Below are 20,669 nucleotides of genomic sequence, written 5' to 3'. Positions count from 1 at the left end.
CGGGAAAACAATAAGCCTAGTCCATAGTAATAGGATTGTATCTGATGGCGTCATGGTACCAATGAGCCCATTAGAATTACTGACAGCTTCCCATGGCCAACATTTAACGAAGTTGTTTTCCTATAACTTAAAATGTAATTTAAATCAGAGATAAATGGTTAAATGACTTGAGTGGATGAGGCATGAGACATGATTTATGTGTTGATATCATCATCAGGTGTTCATGGTATGGTTACTACTTTCCTTGTTCAGATTCAACCCACTGTTATCTATTTAGAAATCCATCTGTTTGTGAAATTCATAAAAGCCTTGGTTCATTGAGTTTCTCGCGGTGAGCAATGGTTAAGTTTTGGAATTCTCCTTTCCTGAAAATATTTTGAAAAGTTGACACAAGTTTGAAAGAAATGATCAAAATTTGATGGGATGTATTTACACTGTCATTCACAGTTTTTTTTAAATGGAAAAAAAATGTTTGCACAGACCTGTGTCTTCAGCCAGCCAAGGAAAGTCACTACAGTCAAGAAAAGGCTGAACAGAGTTACAGTGGGACTTATTCTCCACAGTTATAAATACTGTAAATGGCATCTTTTGCAAAATTGTCCCGTTTTAAGAGGACAGATGAATGTGTCTTTTAGAAAGGCAGACTCCCTCCTTTTCTCCTTACTGGTGTGTGGGACAGACTCCAGCAGTACTTGAGCCTGAACAAACAGGCCATTCAGGCAGAGCAGCAAAGGACTGCAAGATTGTCCGCCTGTTGCATCTTTAGTGAGTGAAGAAGCTCTGAATGGCAACCAACTCCTTATGCTTTGTGAACATCCTCTTCGACTCCTGTATCAGCAATGCTTGACTAGTATCACCTATAGAAAGACTGTACTCTCATAACTATGATCCTGTCATATAATATTCTGTATATGGACAAATTCTTGTAACAACTGACATGATAGAAAGGGGTCATCGGTAATTAAGTTGTAGTTAGGGTTATTCGAAGGGTTGTGTCCCAGCAACAGAGAGTCCAAAGAGTAGAAACACAGACAGTGTCTCAAGTGTTGCAATTGGACCCCTTCTTATTTATTTATGATGAGAGTGAGGTTTGGGATTCCACATTACGACTAGGAGTCAAATTCAGTTTTCTTTTTTTAATGGTGGAGGGCATGTACTTTCAAAACTGCTTTTACAGCAGCTTATCTCTGGCTTAGTACAGATAAATATCATACCATATTTTCTAATATGTAATCTGGCCTATTTTTCTTTTTATTTTATCTGATATAAATTTAAAGCAAATTTAGTGGCATTGTAATGTTTACAATCAGTTACAGGGCAAGGTTACCACTGAGTAGAATGACATTCCTGCACATAATGTATGTTTCTATTGTAATTTAAGATGAAATAATGAAACGTAACTAAAAAAAATTATGTGTTGTCATTTTTGCATCATGAACTGAACCATAAAGTAGTGTGCGCAGTGAAAACGGGCATTATGCACAGGACAGGGAAGCAAAGCTCGCATGCATATTTATGCCCAGATTGTTCCCTGGTAGTAATCTAATCCAGTACAAAGAGTATGAGTGCACCTATTATGTAAATACGCAAAGCAATGGCATACAGGAAGGCAAAGGGTGTTGGGATGGTGCATGTTGTGCAGTTGCAAATTGGCAAACTGTGTAGCCATCGAAATGTTAGGGGCACTAAGAGTTAGTAGGTGAATGTGTAAAATGGTTTAATCACTACTGGCATAAAACTACCTGAAAATTTCAATAACAAAGACTATTCTCTCGATTTCAGCCCACTGTTTACGTTTTGAGCGAAGGGTAACGTGACCCAGGTCTGATTGGCTGTCCGTAAAGACTTGGTGGCTGTAGGTGGACGTTCCTGTTCGCTAAGTGGTCATCTCTCTGAAGGGGCGGTGCCCCACGTCTCCACATCACCACCTTGTGGAAAGCCCCTCACAGTCTACGAGGGCTTAGTCAGACAAACAGCGGTAGGATTTCCCCGATGAATGAGGCTGATCAAAATCTCTGTCTGAAATGCCTCTGTGGATATAAAGCCAAGTGAGCTTTTCTTCGTGGGTAACATTCAGTGCCAGTTGAGTCGATGGCTCCCTGTGAGTGCTAGCTGGTGTTAGCAGACTAGCTCTTTGTGTAGCTAACTGCTAGCTGAGGGATGTTTTGTTGTTGTTGAGCTGGGCAGCCCTACCGTCGTCTGGGAGAGGAGATCTATCAGCTGTGTATGGAAAAACGCCTTCTCCACACTTTCTTATCCACTCACATTTTATGTGAAGGTGATACTCAAACACTGCTGTGAAACGTTACGGTTAGAAAAGCTGCTCAAAAAACGAGGGGACCAGGAAGGAGATGGGAAATTGTCTGAAATCTCCCACTTCGGATGATATTTCTTTGCTACACGAATCCCAGTCGGACCGGGCCAGCTACGGAGACGGTACGGACCCCGACCAAGAGCCACCGCCCCCCTATCAGGTAACTTTGACAAGCAGTTGACTAACATTTAAAGCAAAATATCACCAGCTAGCTAGCACGTTATTTTTTTTACAGTCAGCATATTAATTTATGAAAATTAAGTTATATCTGATTTTAAAGATGAAAATCAAAGTGTGGCTCATCTGGTTTAATTACCTTGTTTTAGCTCATTCCAGCAGTTGGCAGAAACCAAGGAAATAATGAAATGAATATTAGTCACACAATCTGTGAAGCTAGACCAGCTGTTTGGATTCAACTCCATTCCAGGCCAGCAACCAGCCCACTGACCCCTGCCTTATACTAATCCGCTTTGTTGTGTCTGAAGGTCTCACTTGTGTAGTCTTCTTCAAAACACAAAATACCAAAGCGCGGTTTTCTTTATTCTGAAATAAACTAATTATAATTGAATAAAGATTAAAAATATGATTCAATACCTTGAAGACAAAACCCACTCCTCCATTAAAGTAGGGGGAAAGTGGCAGTCACCACCTGTCCTGCTGCTTCTTGAACTTACCCCCCTTCAGGACAGCAACTCTGTTTCCCTACTGTTTTTTTTTTTTCATTAGCTGATCAAACACAGCCAGAGAAAGCCATACTTCAGCTTTTAACTGGGCACAGGTTGCTTTCTCTTGTTTTTCTTTGTTAAGAAGCGGCTGCCTGGCATGTGTTATGTAAGAGCCTGGCACCGGGTTTGCATGTTACTGGGTTAAGCCGGGCCTTATCTGTAGATTTAAGATAAGTGTTTTTAAATCATGGGAAAGTAAAGGAAAGAAAAGGAGAAAATAGGTCAGCACGGACACCATTATTTTACAATAGGTTACACTAGGCAGAGTATAAAAGATGTGGGGGTATTGTCTCTCACTGTGTCAGCTATATATACACAAAAATAGATAAGTTTACAGCAGCTTCTGAGCATTGACCCCCACATGTCCAAAAGTTACAATCATTTTTGATTGTTGTGGATCTCACCTCTGCATCATTTTTCCTGTAAGATAGTCATATTGTTTCTTTGGTGTTATAAACCAGAATTGATAACCAATACATCTTGGCTAAATTTATAACAGATATTCAGGAAAAATCTTTCATAAGAATCAAGCCTTTTTTGACAGGTGTGATCTAACTGGGGCCTTGTACTATGTGTGTGCACGCACAGCGTTTACATTTACTCTCTTTACGTACTTCTTCAGCAGTTATAATTTTATATTGTCTAAAATCTTCTCACTTAGTCCTCTCGGAGCTCAAGAAGAAGATGTTGGTCAAAAGTCACAACTGAAGACACAAACAAAAAAAATTTGTTTCCGTATAAAGAAAGCTACAGCCAGACTGTCTACAGTTGGTGGCCAATCAAATCTCAAGTGGGCTAAATCCACCCCTGGCCACCCCTCTGAGCACATCTCTGCTTGGCTGTCAAATTATTCAATAACATGTTTGAATGGGTCTAACAGATAGATTTAGATCCTGCTGTTGTGAAGGACAGTGAATAGGTAGATGTTAACCCACACATGCTCACTAAGGCTGCTAGTTTTTCTTTTTTTTGCCTGTCCTTTTTTGTATTCTAAGTCTTTTAGAAGTGTAGTTGCTGATTTTTGCCTGATTTTCAAATTGCCAGAAAATAGTTTTTATATTTTTTTTGTTCTTTAAAATATCTGTGTGTTATACATTGAATAGCCATGACCAAGCAATCAAAAACCTGTGTTTCGCCATCGGAGAGGGATTAGCCCTATTTAGTGCCTCTCCTGTATAAGCACGCATTCAGGCCACAGAAGTTTCTCCAAAAATTAACTGCTTGCTCAAAAGCTTTCATTTAGAGAAGACTTTTATCTCTGTTTTAATGATATTCTTAAATAAACTGGTGACTCTTTAAAATGTACCCAAAGTGGAAAAATATTACGCCCCAAAGCGATAGAATTTAATCTGAATACATTCTGATACATAAGAAGCACAAATGAGGGCAAGGTCAGTTTATGCAACACTGAACCACCCCGGTAACGTCAGAGACACCAAACTATTTCAGATTCCCTTATGATGATCTTTGTCATGTATCACTAACAGCATGTCATCAGGAACTATTATCAGCAAAGATAGCAGGGCTAGGACTTCTTGTTATTCATCCATGCCCTGTTTGCTACAAGTGTGTCATGTCTGGCATTCAGCAGTGTGTAATTAGGCCAAAGCAGCCAGCTCTGATATCATAGAGGAGTGATAGTGTAATAAACAACACAATAATCGCTTTCTCTGGAAGAGCTCTGACGTACGCTTTCTGTGGGATTGAGTTAGTCTCTGTGCAGTTTGTTTATACTCACAGAGTTTAACAAGAGGGTTAACTAACTAGTTAAAAGCTCCTTATAAAAGGCTCTTTGAGGCCTGCCAGCTTTTTTCTCCCTGGTGACCACAGTAATCAGCACCTTCACCATCTGAACCCAGCCTGAGAACACAGCACACATTTTTTGTGTGCTTGCAGATCGGCTTAACACGCTTTGGAAGGGCTGTGTGTGTGTTAGGAAAAAGACTAAAGGCTCCACTATACTCGGTTCGAAATTGAATTTGGTATTTTCTGTGAAGCAGTTAAGTAAGGGCTGGGATGCAAATGCCTGGGTTTTCACAAGGGAAGGTGACGTTGTTAGCCATGGTGACACAAAATGATGCTGGAAATCTCAGCGATGAAATCCAAAACAAAGACTGGATTAACTCTGGCTGTGCTGAAGTTACAGAAAAACAGCATAGAAAAAAAGAATGACTGGTTTTAAACCAGACTTTATAAAACAGAATGAGAGGAAGAGAAAGAAACACACATATTTGTGAAATTATCCACAGTTGAATAGATGTATGGGGATGATTTCTACTGTTAATATAGCAATTCATAACTTTGGAGACATGATGGTGGCTGGTCTCTGTTGTGTAACAATGAACAACATTTTTTTCTCCAGGTGTTCAGGGGGCTGAAATTCCTTCCAGATCCCCCAGGACTGACTATTTTCACTTCATTTATTCCCAGCTGTAAGCTTTATAAACAAGAGGTTAACTTGGAACTCTAACCACAAGTTCAAACATAACTTGTTGGAGACAGTGCATTGTTAAGCGATGAATGACACTGTGTAAACATCTTAAGTTGTGACTAAAGAGAAAGAGATGATGTCCAAGCCAGCCTAGACATCTCCATCAAAAGACACGAACAGTCGAACTGTATGCCACTCTTCAGACGCCCACCCTCAGGGTGATACATCTCTGCGGCTGTTGGAGTTTGTCATGTTGAAATTAATCAGACAGCATTTCCCAAGAATCCAAAGTCAGCAGTGAATCACAGATGGCTGAAGTCCTTCCCACATCACCTCCACAGGCTGCGTTTTGGTGTTTTTGATGAATTTCCTGGTAGAAATGAGACCTTGAGCTGACTGAAACCTGCACAAGGCAAAATGGGGGCAAAAAATGATGTCTCCTATTAACACATACTCCATAACTCAAGAATATTATTACTGCTGCTCATAGTTAGGGATGAGTGCCTTTCACATTTGAAATGATACGATACCAATGCCCGGTACCTGGCAATTGATATCACCAATTTTTGGTACTTTTTTTGTGGTAATGAATATTAATTTGTTTAATAATAAAATCTCAAAGTTTTTCAATTTAACATATTTATCATTCAGCATATAACCTTGCAATGGGGTGTTCATGTCCAGCATGTAAAATTGCTAAGTCGTCCACTCCCTCACAGTCTCAAGAATGCTTTCAGGTTAGGGGTGCACCGATCACAATTTTCAGGCCGATCACCGATCATCCAAAATCAAGGAAATTGGCACTGATCAATCTGCCGACCAATCGATCAGTGCATGTCTAGTTCAGGTACCTAAACACAGTACCTTTAGGTTTTACATGAATCGGTACTCGGTACCCCACACAGAATTCAGTCAGTACCCATAAAAGTACTTAATTCGGTACCCATCCCTACTCATAGTAGAGTTTTACTTTGAAAAAAGTATAAATGGATTTCTGTTTCATAATACTCTCAATTCTCTTTTTTGACACCTAGCTAACCTGACATTGTCTCAGTGATGCCACCCATTGGTTCCTGAAGAAAAGCTCTGATGAAGCCCAACGATGGCCGCTGCTATGAATGAAATTCCGACTCAACCTAACTTTTGGTCAACATAGAACAAAGTGGAGAGATAAAGATTATACTGGTCATATATGAATACCAACTAAATAACATCACTTTTTAAAAGCAAGTTTACGCTTTGTGTCAAGCGAAAAAATGAGAAACTTAGGTCATTCTGGATAAAGTGTGGGACTTTTGTTAGTATCCATGCAGATGTTTGGGATAAACTTAGACTGCCTTTTTTAATAGACACCAGTAAGCCATGGTAGCTGTTTGTGTGTATTAGGATTTCTGGGCATCAGCTTATTAATAGCATACAATGTTAGCCTCTTGCTAGTGTTCTAAGGATCAGAGCTAATGAGTCCAGGAGAAAGATATGTATCCTCTGACTTTCTAGTCAAAACTCTATGAACTGAAATTTGTTCTGCTAGAAACTGAATTTAAATTATTATAGTGAATATGTAAAGCATGAGCTGAAACAGAATTTATTTGCTTTGAATTTGTGTGTAAATTACTGAGAAATTGAACACGATGCTACACTACTATACTATCAGTACCAGGTTGCACAATTTGGTTACAGTTTTACCGTTTGTTTTTAGTTCAATGTGGCATAACCATTTCGTCAGAGGACAGGAAATCAAGCACAGATTCACAGAAATCCTCTTCACATTCACGAAACTTGAGTTTCAAGCAAACCTGGTCTTTAGACATCTTGGAAATTGCAGTGTCTCAGCTGGCTTTGCTCAAGTGAGGAGTCCACAGATCATACAGGAGTTTCTTCGAATGTGAGGAGGATTTCTGTAAATCTGTACAGAATAACTCCACCTCTGGATCCCACAGACAGAGACGAAGTAAAGGTTATGCCATGCTGAAACTGAATTGTAAAATGGACTTGAGTTGGGAGACCTAAAATGTATTTCTTTATTTTTGAATTCAAGGAAATTAGAGTCGAATTTTCAAGTAGGATGGATACAGTTTTAAAGCAAATAAATTCTGTTTCAAACCATTGAATGCAATTTCAGATTGTGCTTTTCAGATTTATTATAGTTTAAATTCAGTTTCTGGGGCAAAAATCTTAGCCCATACAAAACTTTGAGTAAAATATTTTGAAGTCTGACTTTTCTTCAGACCCCTGAATTTGCCGATGCCAATCACAACCCTGACTGTGCCTGCCTGTCAGTCATGTCTGCAACACCTCCATTTGTTTACTATCATACAGTACTTGCTACTGTAATACCTTGATATTTATGTGTTACAAAAAACGTACCTCTGAAGTATGAAAAAAAAATAGGAACAGATTCAAACCACACCATTTTTTGGTCCAGACTACCTACTTGTTGATTTCTGCTCCAAAGGTAGGTATTATTATATGGGTATTTAATAGGGATAGACTGATTATCGGGGCCGATATTTGACATTTTGGGGCATATCGGCTTTGGCCTTTTTTTAATCTGACGGCCAATATGAAACCTATTGAAAACTGTGTAGTTTTGGCTCTGATGCTTCTCTACACAGAATTTCTCTGTCTACACTACGGAAGCCCTAGATGGTCAAAAATCAGTCATGTAAAACCAAATTAATTCAACTACATGCCTGTAAAAGGTTGAACAAAATAAATTTTGTCCAGTTTTTATTGCAGTTACATAGAATTTTGGAAAACTTTATTTACTGTAGACAACTTTAGCTATTTTTTGTTTTAAATTTTCATTTAGCTTTACAAAACATACTGATTAGCCATGGAGCTGCTCAATAAACATGTGCTTGAAGGCATTTGAATGCAGTTAAGTGTTGGAGTTTGTATTGTTCAAAAAAATTTTAAGCCAATATTTTCACTTTGACAGCAAATGAATATCAGCTTCAAATATCGGTTATCAGCCTCCCTGCCTATAATAATCAGTATCGGCCCCAAAAAATCCATATCTGTCCATCTCTAGTCTTTAAGGAACTTGCTCGGCTTCTGGAGCCAGGAACTATAAGAACTATCATTTTTATTAATTCTGCATTTAGGAATTTCCAATTTTGTTGCTTTTTTTAGTCTTGTTTACATTTGGAGGTCATGAAGAAGCTTCAGTGTTCATTTCAATTTGTTTCATAATGGGATAAAAAAAACTTACTGGAGCTTTAATTTTGTATGCATTGATTTAATGTAGATTTTAATTTTGCAGTGTCCATTTATTTGGGTCGGTGTCATGGATAGGCACTGGAATGCACTTACTCGCATACTGTTAATAAGCTTAGTCACAGTACGGTTTCCAGCCCAATAATTAGCCAGAAATTGTAATATAGAACTCTAGGTAACTACAGGTGAGAATTAACAGCTATTATATAAAATCTATTGCCAGTTATAACCAGAAACAAAACCAAAAAATGAAAATGTAATATTTTTGGGGGGGTCAGAAAAAAATGTGATCTTCAATACTGATTCTGTTTTGGTTTCAATTAGCTCTGTGTTAAAACAGTCCAGATACAAACTGACCACACTGACTTAAGATGGATGGAGGTTGGGCAGGGTGGTGTGTCAGTGGATGAAGTCATTGCTCAGGCTTGCAGAAGCTAATAATGTAAGGTCAGAATGACATCACCATGAGTGAAAATGCCAGATCGAGGTCTAGTCATATTTAGTTTGATTCACTTTGGCCAGCTTGGAAGCTGTCTGTGCTTCTAATTTTGTAAACGCTGTAGTTGTGCACGTGTGCTTGTGTTTGCCGTGTGTGTCCTATAAAACAGGTTTGTGCCGAGTGTGGTGATTCGGAAAGCAGCTGGTGAGACAGTGCTGACTCATCGCTGTGGGACAGGCCTGCGAGAGATAAGGCACCCCTGTGTGTTTGCATTTGAGAGAGAGAAAGTGTGTGTGTGTGCGTGTGTGTGTGTGTGTGTGTGTGTGTGTGTGTGTGTGTGTGTGCTCTTTCAGACCCCTGACATGGATTGTTGTGTCCCTGTCTCCCATCCTGAGCCTCATAAATGGGAGCAGTGACAGGAGTTTTTATTGATCACATTCAGTTTTGGCACAAAGGCCATAATGCTGCTGTCAGCTCGCTTTATATAGTGTGTTTCCATTGCCCATCTTTCTTGATACATTTTCAACCGTTTTCACATGAGGCCTAAAAGGTAAAAAAAAAAAAAAAAAAGATCTAAAACATGTCAAAGAAGTGACTCATGTCAAAGACAAAGCTACATCTCCTTTCAGATGCCTTTGTAGAGCAGTAGGGGCCCACCACTGAATGTAGCAGACACCCCACACACACACACACACAGAACTGACGAGCCTGTCAGTGTGTTTCATCCAGCTGCATTGCTGTCAAGATGAGAGGGCTTGCATTGCAGTCAGCAGTTCGGTTTAGCTGAGCTCAAAAGAAAAGGGTAGGAAAAGTTTGCTTTGGATGTGTTTTATATTTAGCCGTCAAACCCAGAGGAGAGCTGAGGAACGGCACAAAAAGGAGGCTCCGGCCTCACTGTTGTGCAACCTCTCCAGCTTCAATTCAAAACTTCAGCCATTGAATCTGCATTACATAATCCAAATGTAATCATCATTGAAAAAATGGGGAAGAGGTCGACATGACATGCTGCAAAGGTTTAAATCAGGGGTGGCCAAGCAGTCATAGAATCAAGAGCCACAAAAATGACTGTGGTACTACAGAGAGCCACGTTACACACGTGGTCTTACAAACACACTTCCTCTCACACATAAACAAAATGACATAAAATGAAAATCGAAACATTTCCAATTTTCAAAGCGAGATTCATTGTTTGTGTGTTTAAATTCATACTAGAGAAGAGAAACTGAAACTTAAGTATCAATCCCACTGATCCCAACTTTGGCATCCATATATATATATATATATATATTTTACCTTTTATATATATATTTTACCTTTTATATATATATTTATATATATATATATTTATATATATATATATATATATATTTATATATATATATATATATATATATATATATATATATATATATATATATATATATATATATATATATATATATATATATATATATATATATATATATATATATATATATAGTTTAGATTAATTAGCACACCTCTACTCATAACTATATATATATTTTTTATGAATGGATCAAAGAGCCACACACCAAAAGGCAAAGAACCACATGTGGCTCGCGAGCCACAGATTGGCCACCCCTGGTTTAAACTCTTCTGTATTTGGGGCTTGTGATTTATCCGTTAAGCTAAACCAGCTCCCCTCCTTTGGATGTTACACTTTAATAAGTTCACACCACAAAAAAAACACTACATGGAACATTTCTTTTAACTAGGATTTTTTTTCTTTTCGACAAAATTGATGAAAGGGATAAGTGCTGTTTCATCAACTTCTGTAACTTAGTGGGATGGTCAGAGTGAGGGTTGGGTACATGTGCTCCAAAATTAGAATAAATCACTTTTACCAAAAAAAAGTGTTTTTTTTCTGATTTGAAATATTAGGTAGCTGAAGAGAGATTCCAAATGTGTGTAGCAGAAAATGGAAAATAACATGCCACATGCCACATGCCACGTGCCACATGCCACATGCCAGGCACGACATGTTCATTCACATCTTTCCACCTTTGCTGCTACTTCCAAGGGTGGACCAGGGGTGGAACAACTTTGCCTTACTCCTCCTGAGGTCACACACTGCAGGTGTAGCAGGAGCCTAAACATGCCACCTTAGCAGTATTTAAGAGCCTCGTGGTACAGTTTATCAGAGAGGCACTGATGCCAGATTGACAGTGGTTTGTCCCCAGTCGGTTATTGGTTAGGGGAAGGGAGAGCTGGTATTGACAGATTATTATGTTTCTGGGCTTTGAGTGAAAAAACACACACTCATTCCTGACAAAAGTCAAGACTGAAGAAGGTTTTGAAACCTCTGCAACTCTTTCAGAGACAGTTGGCATTGGTGGGTGTCATGACAAGAGGTGTAAGGGTGCTTTTGGTCATCACATTAGTGTTATAATTAGCTTAAATGTGGCAGAATGATCCCTGTTATCACTGGCTAAAGTGACTAGCATTTTAATCTTCAAATAGTTATTAAAATTTATATTATTCAGAATTTATTACTGTTAATTTAACTGTGGCTCCCACTCACCTTTGCCTTTGTCATTCATCTACAGTTTCTGTGTGGCTTCAGTAAAAGCTTTGAATAAGCTTCATCATGTGTTAGGTGTAAACACTGGGGTTAATACTCTTAGCCTCCATCAGCGCCCTAACTTCCTGCTTTACAAGCTGATGAAGTAATGTGATACAAACGTAAGTTGTGCTGTTAGTCCGCCACACCGTCAGCCTGTCCTGTTATCGCATGAACAAACACATCCTGTAACGCTTACGTCCAACCCTCTCCATTGTTGTCTGTTATAAGGAAAGGCCTGTGAGTTCAGCTGAGTGTGCACTTGCCCATATTGTGTGCAGGTGTCAGGGTTGACATTTCAGAGCCTACCAATATCTCATTCTTCCTTCTTTTTCAAGTTCATGTCCACACAGCTTAATTTCCTTGCAAGTAGATATTTCCTGTACAGGATATGATTGAACTGAGTAAGATTTGCAGACACAATGGACAGCAATAAAAAAAATGTTGCCTTTTTAAATCGTTTTCGTTGTAATGTGTGTCACAAAGCTGTTCTCACAGCAGGTGTTCAAACCAGGAATGTTGCTGTGTCATCATGCTGCCTGTCTGCAGCCTTTGCTCTGCCGTGCACAATAGCTCTGGTATGTGGGCATCATGTCGACACAGCCAGGCGCATGGGTTTAAAATAGTTTTCATTCTTTAGCAGTCTGCAAGCTTAGGACAAATTTCCTAACAGTTACATCACAGCTTTTTGGGGAAGTAAAACAGTAATATTCCCAAACACAAACACAGGCAAGAGGGTAGTAGCTGTTAGCTCTTTCTTTGTTCACACAGATCACACAGCCTGTGGTGTTTCTTTTCAGATGTATCGGTAGTTTCATGTCTAGATTTCAGTTGCATTTTCATTCCTTTTTTAGCCTCACAAAACACATGACAGTTTGAAAAGCTGTCCATTATTGTGTGCTTTTTTAGGTGTAGGGTGTAGTCTCCATTTTTTCTTTGTATTTTGTTTTTGAAGAAGTTATGGGGAGAAAAGATCTAGCTCTCTCTTCTTTCACATTAACTATGCATCTTGTCTCACACTTTGTTGTGTTCTTTTCCTGTTTGCAGAAGGGGCACCGTAGCAGCTGCTTTGTGTCACGTAGTATCCTACATCAGATGCTTACAGGAGGAACCTGTGGTCTCCCTATACCCCCCTCCCCCTTCCCTTATCTTATTTTTCTTGCCCTGGTTCCCATGGTGAACAGTTGTCACAGCCAGCTGAGCTGCCATTCATGTAGGGGAAATAGATGACGATAACACTGAACTCCAAACTAGACTACAACTACTGCACACTCTGAGAACACAGATGCTGTCCTGCTCTAAGGGACCGTACTTAGAATTACATTTCTATCCAGGAGATCAGTGACCTATTTTACCAGCTCTGCATAATTTTTGTCTTAAGTTAGGATGTAAAGTCCCACCATATGTTGGAACTAGCCAGTTTGTAACTCAAGTTGTGTTGTTATTCACTTTATCTTAACTAGTTGACCGTTTCATTCTAACCAACAAAAGTATTTTTACAGGAATCTTATTTTCGCGCTACTATTGTACATACAACCATTCCACAAATATGTGCTCATTATAAATGTGGAAGCATTCGAAAAGAAATAAACAGGATTTCAAACAGTATAAAGTTGTAGTGAAGAAATAATCTACAAACAAATGAACCTAATGTTTGTCAGAAGTTTATACTGCATCTGTGCTTTGTACGGTTAAGGAAGCAGATTGCTCTTCATTTGCGATGTGACTTTGTAAATTGCTTGCACCAACCACTATAGTTTGAAACTTTAAGGACTCTTACTTGGGCTTTTTTATGTGGACTTATGGTGAAATTGGTGTTTTCATCACGTCTAAAAGTCCGTGTTTACTGATTTTTTTTTAAATCTGTTCTCAAACCTGTCCAAGAGGTATTGGTGTTTTACTTACTAAACTGTGATCATTTTACAACATGGACCCTATACTTGATTTGGCTTGAAGCCCACATTTACGTGGTAAAGTTGAAGCTTGTTGTGTGTTTTTTAAGCAGATGTCAGAAGTGGATGCGCAGCACAGAGCTTTAGATATTAAAGCTTCTTACTTTGACTGTAGTTTCAGTTTTGTAGAGGAAAAACAAAAGTACATTTTTACTCACTATCATGTCAGATGAGTTGACATATTTAAATACTTAAATTGTCACTGTGAATCACATCCCAGATAGGAGGGTGACTTGAGTTTAGCACACTAGTTGTTGCTTTACCTCATATTTAGCAGAAGATTTACCTTAACGTAATCCCTGACCTGACTGGTTGATCCTCAGTTTCATGACGCTACGGTTTGTTACGCTATAGGAGGAGGTGGAGGGAGTCAGCGTACTGTACATGGCTCAGGGAGAGATTGGAACTGTGGGGAGTACCAACACCTCAAGAAGCTGTGGTAAATGTGTATGAATATGAAGGGAGGAGAAGACGGAAGGAAGACATGTCAGTTGTTGACTTAATAGAGAGCTGTGTGTTGGGATCTAGTCACTCTATGACATGGAGGTGCAGAATAAAAATTAAGGAGTATCAGAATCAGAACCACCTTTTCGCCAAGTATTTTCAAGAATACAAGGAATTTGACTCTGGTTTAAACTGCACTCTCTCAGTACAATTGTTGTGAATAGAAAGACACGAAGAGAGACACTAAATATTAAAAAGAAGTAGAAAAAATAGAGCTTATGTAGTAGGAAAAATAATAATAATTACAATATTAAATTATTAAATAAAGAACTTTTTACAGAGCAGAATAAAAATATATACACAATTAGAGTTAAAAAGTAGTGCACTGAATTGATATCAGAAAAAATGTGCAATTTGCAATAGAGAAATGGAAGATGAATGTGCGAAGAAGAAACAGACAGGCTGTAGCTGTACACAAGGTATATGAGTTGTTGTTTTATGGTAGGTTAAGTGTTCATATTATAAGTAAGAGGGATCAAAGATAAGAGCAGATCAGGATATTTTTATTACGCCCTCAACTACTACTGATTTGAGAGAACCCAAAAGATATAATGTGAACCTCACTTTGCTTTGATGTGTACGTTCTGTGCACTTAAAACATCTTAGCATGTTGTTCTCTGCATAAATTATTTGTTTCATTACTAATAGACACAAAAAGGCTTGATGTTTGATTAGTTTAACTAAGTAGTTAATCAAGATCTTCTTTTTAAAGTCTTCGCTTGATTAAATCTCTAATAACATTATAAAAAAAACTGTTATGCAGTTCAAATCAATGTGAATTAGTAAAATACAATCATGATTTAAAACCAGGTCTGTACAACACCAATGTTAAGATACCAGTTAAGCTGTAATGTTATGTACCTGTTTGGAAAGTCATTAAGGTGAAGTGTCATGTAGCTGCTGTGTGCTGCAGCAGCTGTTCAGCAGTTCCAGGAAAATACCACCACCTACTGCCTGCTGCTATACCCCACAGCGTGACCGGAAACACTGTTGGCCTAAAATAAATCACTGATTCCATCAGTGATTGAAAACAGCTCAAGTGTTTCTGTTCTGCAAGCCTTCTTTTTGAAAAGACTTCTGTGTGTATGACTGCAAAACTGTTAGTCAACTAAATACTTTCATTGTGTGGGGAACCAAAGTGAAACTGGATGTCTATGTTTAACTGTACTGTCTGCCAGTGACATTCTGACTTTCCACTGAATTAGATCAAACCTGTTTTTGTGTAGTGTAGTCATTTGTGGTGTAAAATGAAAGATCATAAGCTTGTGGTTAATCTGCCGGCCCCGGCTTGACTTCCATCGAAAGTGCAAAAAACAAGAACAAGGTCCTTCGCCTTGAGAGAAAAACAAACACCAATATTTTTTTAGGCAGTAAACTAGAGTATTTTCTCTTTGACTCCTACCAGTGTAAAACAAAATCACCAGAGAACAAAAGCATTACTTGACCAAGACAGTTCTGAGGCTCGAAAGTGACAGCAGTGGGAAATTACTTGTGTGTTTACCAGTGAGGTGTTGCTTGTTGTGATAAACAATCAGGAAGTGATTCTAGTATTTTGTCAACAAGTCTTCCCACTTGGCACCAGCTTTCCACAAATTTTGTTTCACAAAGTATTAGACCTGGTTCCATCAGACAAGGATTAGTTCTGAATTTTATGGGCTCTTTTCTGTCTCTTTCTTTAGGAGCAGGTTCATGTACCTGTCTACCACCCTACACCCAGCCAAGCCCGGTTGGCAACCCAGCTGACTGAGGAGGAGCAGGTCCGCATCGCACAGCGGATTGGACTTATCCAGCACCTCCCCAAAGGCGTGTATGACGCCGGTCGGGATGGCTCGGAGAAGAAGATCAGAGAGTGAGTAGAGAGTCAGATTGAATTCTGAAGAGCAGATAATGATACTTTTGGTTCTGATACTGCAATACTTTTTAATACCAAGTGCTTCAAATTAAATTGTGGTGGAAAAAAAGTTTTCACACACTCTTAAAATTTTGCACAACCTCAAATATTATCAAGAAATATTTGTGAAAAGTCTTTTTTTGTGTTTAAAAAGATGTGTCTGCATTCCACAGACAAATAAATACAAATGATATTTTTTGTTTATTGTCTTCAAGAAAAACTGACAAAACTAAATTATTGTCAGTTTCACTGTAAGTTCTCAACATTTTCGGTATCAAAGTCAACAAATAATAGAGCATGTGTTCAAAGGACTTTTTTAAAGGGTTCTTTATCATTGTGAGATAGGGCCGTTTTCCCCATATGTGTATATAACTCCACAATAAATGGTTGGATTGCTTTGCAAAACAATACAAGACAAGGTCACCATAATTTTTTACAGATGTAAAAGTACGATCCAGATCCTGTCAATATTTTTGATACTAACATCCAGAATATGAAATATGTTCTGGGTCATTATAATTTTCAGCACTGTCAGGAAACAAATTATTGTACAAACCTGCAACTAACACCAAATTGTAGCAGACAGTCTCCTGAAAGGGAGTGTAGAGGGATTATCAGTCTACATTTTCATAAAGATGCGCAGGCATCTTGACAGCAAAAACAGTGTTCAGACCAGTTACCTTTCTTTTCTAACCTGTTAGCAGCTCTAAAATGTACGGTTGTTCTGTGGACAGCTTTTTAGAAAAGATATTAAAAACAGAGACAACGTCTATCAAGTTTTGACTGTCACAGAGCAACCGGTGTTTTGGCGTTAATAGCGACCATGCTAACTGGTGACTCTCAGCAGATAGTATCAGTGATTAAGGGCCAAGAGTCACCAGTTTACAGGGTCACACTTTACATTGGAACACCAAAGACGTCTGCATGTGAATAATTAAATGTGTCATCTTTATCTGATTTAGTGCTGTTCTCTGGACGTAGTTTTCTGGTTCTTTTCTTATGAACCAGGTCTCAGACTCAGCAGTCTGTGTGCTTTTTTTGGTCTGGGGGTGTTTCTGATTTATTAACACACATTTACATCCTGGTCTGTCACAGTCTGAAAATCAAAATTATTTCAGGGTAAACACCGGATTTCTCCACTAGTAACGTCTGTCCACCTAATATCTGTCCACTCGCTGATCTCTTCTGTCCACTCACTGCTATTTCACAAACCTGGGAGATGTGTACCATCCGTATAAGTGATGATATTTACTTTAAAAGTGTGTTTTTTGTTGGTGAATTCCTCCACGTCAGTTGAAAAACCATTATTCTCCTCAGTGCTTCTGCACCCAAGTTGCTCACCCATTCAGCGTTGTTGATAAACAAATATTCCCTCTAGAACATTAAAGTAGGACTAAAGTGTTGCATGACAATCACAATATGCTTGGCGGAGATCTGTGCTCTCTGAGTGCTTTTCTAGTTTTTATTGTTTAGGTTTCATTATATTCTCTGTTTTTTGATTGTCCATTTCAAGTTTCATGAACAGTAATGACTCTCTGTATTTACACAGGTGTGTCATCTGCATGATGGACTTTGTATATGGAGACCCCATCCGGTTCCTGCCTTGCATGCACATCTACCACATGGACTGTATAGATGACTGGCTGATGAGATCCTTCACCTGCCCCTCCTGCATGGAGCCGGTGGACGCTGCGCTGCTCTCCTCCTACGAGACCAACTGACAAATACACATTCTCACTCACGCTAGACTGAAAACACACACACATACAACATGCACACAGACATACACACAACTTCCATCTTTCTAACCTGTATGCCGGATTAGTAAAGTGGCTATATAAAGCATTGACTATGGAAAGAATTTGGAAATATTTAGGATGCTCTGTGTGCCCATGTGTTTGTGTTTGTGTGCCTCACAAATTCCTCAGTTGGCCTGCTGGACAGGATTGAAAGGATGAACAAAGCTCGTCACAAAGACTGACAGGGAGGACCTGAATCACACGAGGTGAATGAGACTTGTAAAGTTAAGGAAGTACAGGGGGACGGCCCATATGTATCATCATGAAGAAAGAAACCTTTCAAAAAATCTGATTTTATACACATATGCACACACACAAGCGTGCCCAGCTGCACATTTTTTCCCTCTCTATTATTGAAGTGAATGATGGAAACAGGCAGGAGGACCTCTGACCATCATCATCAGGCCACAAACTTTTGTTTGACTGCTGATGCCTGAGCTCCATAAAACCAGTCTCTGAGACAGAGGGAAACCCCCTCTAGATTGCTACTGCAGAGTCCTATCTGCTGCAAAACTGCTACACATGCAGATATGCAATTCAATGACTCTCCAAGACGGACTACAGACTGCAGATGTCGCCTGTTCTCTGCACCTGGGCCTTGAGTTGTGTAGATGTTTTCTCTGATAAATAAGATTGATAGATGGATTCATCGATTTTTCTGTGGCTTCGTGAAAACCTGTTCAGTGTTTGTTTTGTCAGTCAGCACAAGGGCTCTGTGGAACCAGTGTTTACCAACAGCACACACACACGGCAAAAGATAATACAGCAAGTGGACAAACAGCTAATGTAGTGCTGCTGTCAGGCTGTTGACTAGGTCGCACTGAAATCTCAAACTTCTACAATCAGTGCAACAGTTTGACGAGATCAGATGTAAAACCTGCTAAAAATCAGAGATGCACTTTGCACTTAGACTGACCATGTGCATTCAGTAATTATATCAAAATGATGTTTGTGATTTGCTTTACATATTTTCTCATTCTTTTTCCAATGATTTTACTATTACTGCTTTCTAACATTAATCAAAAATGACTTGATTTTAAATTTGAAAGCCCTTATGTTTTCCAAAGAATGGTATCATAATCACATGAGTACTTAAATGCGACCATACGCAAAGCTAGCAGATGCCATAACAACCACAGAAAGTGATAAGAAGCAAAGATTGTTAGGGTGTCAGTTCATGTGACTGAGGGTGCTGGTAAATGACTATTTACACCATGCTTACTGAAGTCCTAGTGAAGAGAGGTCATAAAGTTCTTTCTTCTTTCCTCATAACATGGTAAAAAGTTGACTATTCAAGTCCCCCAGTTTAGTACTAAAGCACAAAAGAAAACTATTATTCGTTTCTATTTTTCTTCTTCCTGCTAACTTTGGCCTGTGAGTGAGTCAGCAAAATCTGAAATTATGCAGGAAATGATGAACCACGTGATCTCCTTCTAAGCAGGCATGATGTGAACAGTGCCGTTTGCAAACATGCCTTTTGTTATCTGTTTGTGTGTGTTTTTACCTGGGTGTGTGTTTGTACCTGGCTGTATAGCCTTTGTGTGTATGTTCCCTAAAGGTCAGGTGGTGGAGATGGCAGTCAGCACCTTAGTCTTTGCACAGTACTTTATCTACGTAACTCTTACTGTTGTACATTGTCCTCCATCGGAAGGTGGAGCTCCATGGCCTTAGGTTACACATGATGAGGGTTTGAATCAGCTGCTAAAATCAGAGAAATTAGTTACCTGCAAGGAAAAGTGAGGGGACAGTACACAAACTGTTATGACTTCCAGTGCAGCTGCTGAGCTGTCATTGTACATGTCACGTCAAGTATAATACAAAAGGTGTGTATAGAAAAATGTCTGCAACATTGTCACTGAACTAATAAATAAAATTGTAAGTGTTTTGTGGTGTTTGAGCTTCTTTTACATCCCATGACTGCCTCCAGGACTTCCCTTTCCTTTTTGTTTCAGGACTGCAAAGACCAGTTTGCTTCACTTTCAATTTCAACCTGCAGCTGTCTGTGGCAGAGCTGGACTGACAAAGATCGCCTTATTTGGCACTGACGGTTCAACGGAAATTTTGTGACACGTAGAGTGACTTACATGAGCTCATACCTATTTCTTGTTGAAAAACCCTTTGTTTGAGAGGGGGGGTTAGGATACAGCAGCAAGCTAACTCCCTCCACAAGAAAACAGGGAGTTTTTGTAACCCTGGTTTCATGTCACAAACTAATTAACTCCATAGATTATGCCGAGGCATGTCTGGAAGAGCCTGTTTTGTGTTGGTACATCCCTTATTCCAGTACCTACTTCTTGAGCCTGGAACACACCGAATTGTTTCATCAGCATGCCATTCACTATCCTTTCCTAAAGTACATGCTTAAAATGAAAAATGTCCAGACATTTTCACAGAGACGTGTTTCAGGGAGCCCTGAAACAAGTCCTGGTTCTGCCCTGCATGAAATACGTATATTAACAGTGTAATATAGTATCAAGCTGGTGTTTGATTTGTGTGGTATTATTTAACTTTAAACAGTAAAACAGCAGGGTTGCAACATATAAATCTTTGAAAACTTAAAACCAGATTTTTATTGATAGTAACATTTGAAGCACTTAAAAAACACACACAAACTCCTAAAGCCTGTTCAAATGTCAAAAATATGTTTATTGACTTGAACGAGGTCAGACAATATGCACAAATATGCTTGCTTTCTGTTTTTCTGATTCTTTCATACACACCTGACAGTTGCAAAGTGATTTGCTAAATCTTAGAGAGCAAGCTTGCACATACATCTCTGAGCTGCCCTGTGCGTGCGTGTGTGTGTGTGTGTGT

The 20,669-nt window shown here is 39.0% G+C and overlaps 1 protein-coding gene across 1 annotated transcript; it reads left to right on the top strand.

Annotated features, from left to right (window-relative positions):
- Window positions 1-1,927: 1,927 nt before the first annotated feature.
- rnf11b (ring finger protein 11b) lies at window positions 1,928-19,737 on the top strand. The gene is made up of 3 exons (XM_074669230.1): window positions 1,928-2,474; window positions 15,845-16,014; window positions 17,606-19,737. Exons 1-3 carry the CDS (start codon window positions 2,352-2,354, stop codon window positions 17,775-17,777), a joined length of 465 nt encoding a protein of 154 aa, XP_074525331.1. The 5' UTR covers window positions 1,928-2,351; the 3' UTR covers window positions 17,778-19,737.
- The last annotated feature ends 932 nt before the right edge of the window (window positions 19,738-20,669 follow it).

This window comes from Halichoeres trimaculatus, unplaced genomic scaffold, assembly GCF_033239565.1.
Source record: "Halichoeres trimaculatus isolate MK-OKI-2021-1 unplaced genomic scaffold, fHalTri1.1 fHalTri1_scaffold_4, whole genome shotgun sequence".
NCBI classification, from domain to species: Eukaryota; Metazoa; Chordata; class Actinopteri; order Labriformes; family Labridae; genus Halichoeres; species Halichoeres trimaculatus.
Note: the sequence above shows the minus strand (reverse complement) of the source record. Positions and strands in the feature narration are given on the sequence as shown.

Bases quoted from the DNA above. Each gene is read 5' to 3' on its own strand.
- rnf11b (XM_074669230.1), top strand. From the start codon at position 2,352: ATGGGAAATTGTCTGAAATCTCCCACTTCGGATGATATTTCTTTGCTA. The intron at 2,475-15,844 runs GTAACTTTGACA...CTCTTTCTTTAG, and splicing joins AGCCACCGCCCCCCTATCAG to GAGCAGGTTCATGTACCTGT. The intron at 16,015-17,605 runs GTGAGTAGAGAG...GTATTTACACAG, and splicing joins TCGGAGAAGAAGATCAGAGA to GTGTGTCATCTGCATGATGG.